Below are 6,000 nucleotides of genomic sequence, written 5' to 3'. Positions count from 1 at the left end.
CCAAATATAAAAGATAAGATAATGTGTTATTGAGCTTTCATGTTTCAGTTACATCTAACAGTGCCAACTGCTTTTCCGAACCAATGAAATACCATTGATAAAACAGATTTCAACCACTTTTTGAAAAAATGAACTTCTAGCAGAAAATTTGAGGAAAAGTTGGTTTAGTAAAAGTTGGCTATTTCTCATAGCTTTGGGGTGCAAATTACATTTAGTTTACCAAACATAATTTTACATTTTACCCTGCTGTTTCACATAATATCTAGTCCAGGCATCTGTAGGACACTACAGGTGAAAAGGGTAACATTTTAAACGAATAGATATCACTAAACTTCTGTAGTCGATTGCTCCCTTTAAGACCATATCTTTATCTTTACTGTTCATTATGGTCAGTTTGTAAACATGTTTTCTTTCTTCTGCTGTGTTTCTGACCTTCTTTTAGGATTCTTTTTCAAAGCCATCCATTCTGTGAAAAGTTTATCAACCTTCTTTATATATTGTAGCGATCACACCCGCAGACAGGAATCACCTTTGGCCAGGACGGCCATTTATTGGAACAGGGATCAAAGCATAATACAGACAACTACATAGGTCAACACAGGGGTAGTCTCAGCCACACATGTAACGTTTACCACACACATCAACACAGGGATAACACATGAGGTACAACCAAAGAGACTAACACGCTAACAAATACACAACATGGTAAACGCCAATACAACTATTATAACCGACATTACACATTATAGCATTCACTCGCACTGCATTCTGGGAGACACTCATTCAACATCAGACATGTACATCCACTGACGCTACATAACCCCCTTCCAAGCCATTGACGTCCCCGGCAATGACAGCTCAGCTCACCGCTTGCGGCTGCGTCGGTGTCAGTCCCAGTGGTTAGTCCAAGTGAACCGAAAAGCTTCTGGCTGCAAATGAAGAGTCCAAGGCGGCCGGAGCTTCTCTGTAGACATAGGATCCCCAGGCTGTCGGTGGCCCGCTCCTGGCCTGTCGCGACAGCTCCACGGCCACCGCCACCACCTGCCCTCAACTCCGACCCCCAGGCGATCAGTCCTCGAGTCCCGCAGAAAGGCCCGGCACTCTCCAACGATAACCCCTCCCGACTGGAAGGGCTCTCGGCTGCCTCTGCCACGTTACAAGCACCAGAACTGGCCAGTCGCGGGTTGTGGTGTCGCTTGGGCCCTCGGTCTCCCCGCAGTGCAGCTCCGCCACCTTAAACAACAAACAAAGTCCCACTGCAGCCGTACCCCCGGATACGCTGGAACCCCTGGACGTTCGGTAGTAGCCTTCTGGCTACTGTGACAGCTCGTGGCTGTTGCCACCTGTCCACAGTGTGCCGATCTCCAGGCGGTCAGCAGTCCACGTCGAGGTCCCTCCTCGCGCTGCCCTCTCGTAGAACTCTTGTCGGCTGTCTCTCGAGCACAACGATGCTCCACTGTGGCGGAGAATGGAGACCCCGACCCTTCCAGCAGGCACGGGACACACACAGGAACTCACACACAGGACACACACGGGACACACACGGGACACACACAGGACACACACACACAAGACGTGAAAAACATTGCACAGACTTGTGTCAACTGGAACGTGTGCACTTTAAATCTCAAACAGTCCACAAAATGGTAGCTCCCACGGCTCTACAGGTCGACGCTGCCCTCTTGGCCACCAGCTGGAGCACCGCAAGCCCCCAAACTAGCAGCCACGACTCCACCACACTCTCGACCGGCAGCTGACACTCTGGAAGTTCCTCCACTGTTCTAGTAGCGGCTAACCTAACTGTCTCCTTCTGCTTTCTTTGCAAATATAAGTATAAGTATATTTACTCTTTTGATCCCGTGAGGGAAATTTGGTCTCTGCATTTATCCCAATCCGTGAATTAGTGAAACACACTCAGCACACAGTGAATACACAGTGAGGTGAAGCACACACTAATCCCGGCACAGTGAGCTGCCTGCAACAACAGCGGCGCTCGGGGAGTAGTGAGGGGTTAGGTGCCTTGCTCAAGGGCTCTTCAGCCGTGCCTACTTGTTTGGGGTTCAAACCGGCAACCATCCGGTCACAAGTCCGAAGCGCTAACCAGTAGGCCACGGCTGCCCCTAATGACAATGGAGAAAGTAGCTAAGGACCTGCTGTTTAGAAGGCAGCTTTGCTCCTGTAATACTATCCTGAGTGGTTATCAAATACAACGTTCTTCGATTTGATGCCATCTCACACAGGAATGACCACTGAATACTCGGTGAACAGTTGTCTGAATCAGTTTGCAATACTGTTCAATGTGCTCAACTTCAGCAGTATACTTCAACTTCTTCTTTCTTGAGAAAGCTTAACAGTTTTGTAGATCAGGTTTATAGGCTAAGTATACTTGCATTTACAAGGAATTTGGTCTTTGCATTTATCCCATCCGTGAATTAGTGAACACAGAGAGCACACAGTGAGGTGAAGCATACACTAACCCGGAGCAGTGAGCTGCCTTGCTACAGCGGCGCTCGGGGAGCAGTGAGGGGTTAGGTGCCTTGCTCAAGGGCTCTTCCGCCGTGGATGTGGGCATGGGAAAGCGGTGCTCAACCACTTCCCCCGCCCACATTTTTCCTACTGGTCGGGGATCGTACCGGCAACCCTTCAGTTCCAAGCCTGATTTCCTAACCAGTAGGCCACGGCTGCCCCTATTTGCCGTATGATTTTATATGTGGCCGGGAGTTAATGTACACAAGGGGAGATTAGAGGTACACAGTGTGTTTCCTGACATTTCTTCTTACGTGTTGACATTGAATTCCTTGTTTCTCGTAATTTCTCAGATGTGTTATTAATTGGAAAAGACTTAGGGTGCGTTTGTAAATTGCCACACCCTTCTATGTCAATTTGGATGTCATACAATGTGCACTCCAATAACAAATTGGGTTTCAAATGTTGATTTCTTTTATTGATAGGGTTAGGACGCACTTGGCGTTAATAGTAATTTGCAAGCAATGCAAGTAAATTTGCAATGTTACATAAATGTTATAAGCACACACACACACACATACACACACACACACACACACACACACACACACACACACACACACACACACACACACACACACTCTGAGTGTGGAGGAAAGTGTGAGGGCTATTACACATTTCCCAAGAGCTCTCATTGGCAACTTATTTTATGTTACCACTAGAAGGGCAGTCAGATTGCATGTTGTAAATGTTGTAAACCAACAGCATGAAAAACATAACCTCTTTGTAGAGTTGATAATACAGTCATTGACACAGTCAGTTAAATAACAAGTGCCAACATTACGTAAACCTTGCTCAAGGGCACTTCAGCCGTTCCTACTGGTCGAGGTTCGAAGCGGCAACCCTCCGGTTACAAGTCCGAAGCGCTAACCAGTAGGCCACAGCTGCCCATAAACAAATACAAGAGCTTGAGAGGAGCTTGAGCCACAAAGGAGCTTATTGTACAAACTACAATGACAGTCGGAGAATGTGGACCTCTACTTGAATACGAATATTCTATCTCGCAATGTTAATAAAAGTGAAACTAAATTTGTGGATCCCTTGATTAGTATCCGCTCCAAGCTGTAAAGGGGTACTCCTCAGCCTATACCCTTCCATCAGGTTTCATGAAAACCAGACAGGTAGTTTTCCATTATCCTGCTGACAGACAGACCAACAAGACTGAAAACACAACCTCATTTGCAGAGTAAATAAAGCAGTAATAAAAGCAGTGTGTTAAAACATTTAGGTGACTGTGAGGACATTACAGTGGACAAAGGTAGCAGTGGTTACTTATTACAGAATAGATTACAGCATATGATCTGGACAAGGATCTGTATAAATACCTGAATCTCTCGGTCACTTCAGATGGTCAGTCGGGAGCTAGTGAAAGCATGGCAGCATCCCCACTCTGTGTCTCTGTGCTGTTGCTGCTGCAGATTCAGCTGCTCATCGTGGGAGAAGCTCAATCCCTGGAGCCTCCAGCCCTCAGCTGCCCAGCCCTCGCTGGCATACCTGGCACCCCTGGGCACAACGGCCTCCCTGGCAGAGACGGAAGAGATGGGAAAGATGGCAGAGAGGGAGCTCCTGGACCTAATGGGGACAAAGGAGATCTTGGTGTGTGTGTGTGTGTGTGTGTGTGTGTGTGTGTGTGTGTGCGCATGTGTTTTTTGTGTGTTTTTCTCCAGGTACCTTCCTATGTATTCATGTATAAACCCCAAACACATGCTTGTCTTCTTTACAGGAGTGGGAGTGCAGGGCCCTCCAGGAGAAAGGGGTCCAGCTGGTCCAGTGGGTCCACCTGGCCCAAAGGGGGACAGAGGGGATCCAGGAGCATCAGGTAATGCAGGGGAATGGTGGACACTTGGAGAGAATAACTGCAGAGATCAACTTACAATACAGTATGTCTGTCAAAGTGGTACAAATGAAAGTGGCAGAAATGATCAGTAAAATAACTGATTTGTACATTTGTACAATTTCTCTTGTGAATTCAGGGACATTGGCAAATGACAGCTTGCTCATATCAGAGATCCTGGCTCTCAGAGGAAGACTTTCTCTACTAGAAAAAGGTGAGGTTGCAAACTATTGTTTAAAACATTGTATACAATGTCGTGACTGTTGTGTACACTTTCTTTGAAGGGAGGTTTGGTAGTGCAATGTGTGGTAGTGCAATGTGCTGATGGCATATTTATCTCATCTCTTAAAGCCTCAAGATTCCGCACTTTCCGAAAGGTTGGGCTGAAGTACTATGTGACTGATGGGCTTCTGGCCACTTTTGATGAGGGCCTGAAGTTCTGCTCAGATGCTGGAGCCACACTTGTGCTGCCAAGAACAGAAGAGGAAAACCAAGCGCTAGCCAATGTGCATGCAGTTTATCCGTCCACTCACCCATTCATTGGAGCAACAGACAGGAAGCACGAGGGACAATTTTCAGACTTAAATGACAAACTGTTAACTTTCACTAAGTGGGACAGTGGTCAGCCAGGTAACGGTAATGGCAATGAAGATTGTGTTGTTACTTATTTGTCAAGCATGTGGCATGATGTCAACTGTGACTCTGATTATCTAATTGTATGTGAAATTACAAACTGAAGAGAAACATTACAACATTACAAAATGTTTTCTCCTTACGAAAATGAAATTCTTTCCAATAATGGCAAAAACATTAAAATAATGTGAGTATCCTAATTTTCAAGTTCAATATGGGAACATCCATCAACATTTTAAAATATTTTCATCCTTTATAGTGGAGAAATGTGGACAACTCCAGCTTCAGAAAGTAAAGGCCCTTTAATGAATTTCCTCTGCCTTTAGTGATATCACTAATCAGCTTATCTACCTGGCTGAATAGTTTTGCTAATTAGGAACAGCTCTTTAAGTGAATGGTTGGAAAAAAATATGGTGTAGGACTTAAAGTTTCATTTAATTCAGCATAATGAAAATTCAAACTAATGAAGCCATTATTTGAGGGTAAAAGAATTGAACTGTGTTGCTATAATCCATTTGTAAAGATACCATCTCTGAGGGGCTACTACAGGGCACACCAACAAGGAAACACGTCAACGACTTACAAGAAGAGCAACAGAAATAATGTGAATATATAAGCTGTTATCTTATATTATCACCACAGACTGGAATAAACAGAGAGGGAGAGCCAGCATGTTTATCGGAATGAATCAATGGCGGGAAAACAAGAACAATAAAAGCAGCCACTAGTTTGGTCTAAAAGGTAAAAAAAAAAAAATAATACCCATCTGATCTCAAACTGTAAATTTACCCAGCACTCTCTCTGCTCAGATACAGTGACAGAGTAAATAAATCGTTTGCACGGCAAAGCATGACAGCCTCGGACCTCGCAACTCGCAGAGAATACAGCACTGAACCAGTATGGAAAATGTCACCTTATTTGAACCTCACCTTCTGGCGACACTTGGATTATTTCTTAATGGTCAAATGACTTTAATGCTGTAATCCCTCCCCACTTTCAGACAGAAT

General features: G+C 45.1%; 1 protein-coding gene across 1 annotated transcript; it reads left to right on the top strand.

Annotated features, from left to right (window-relative positions):
- Positions 1-3,899: 3,899 nt before the first annotated feature.
- Positions 3,900-5,596, top strand: LOC143118596 (uncharacterized). The gene is made up of 5 exons (XM_076279623.1): positions 3,900-4,122; positions 4,250-4,345; positions 4,500-4,574; positions 4,712-4,990; positions 5,517-5,596. Exons 1-5 carry the CDS (start codon positions 3,900-3,902, stop codon positions 5,594-5,596), a joined length of 753 nt encoding a protein of 250 aa, XP_076135738.1.
- The last annotated feature ends 404 nt before the right edge of the window (positions 5,597-6,000 follow it).

This window comes from Alosa pseudoharengus, unplaced genomic scaffold (assembly GCF_046254945.1).
Source record: "Alosa pseudoharengus isolate Yale_2024_CS ecotype anadromous, Long Island Sound unplaced genomic scaffold, YU_APseudo_1.1 YU_APseudo_1.1_scf_12, whole genome shotgun sequence".
Classification (NCBI taxonomy): Eukaryota; Metazoa; Chordata; class Actinopteri; order Clupeiformes; family Clupeidae; genus Alosa; species Alosa pseudoharengus.
Note: the sequence above shows the minus strand (reverse complement) of the source record. Positions and strands in the feature narration are given on the sequence as shown.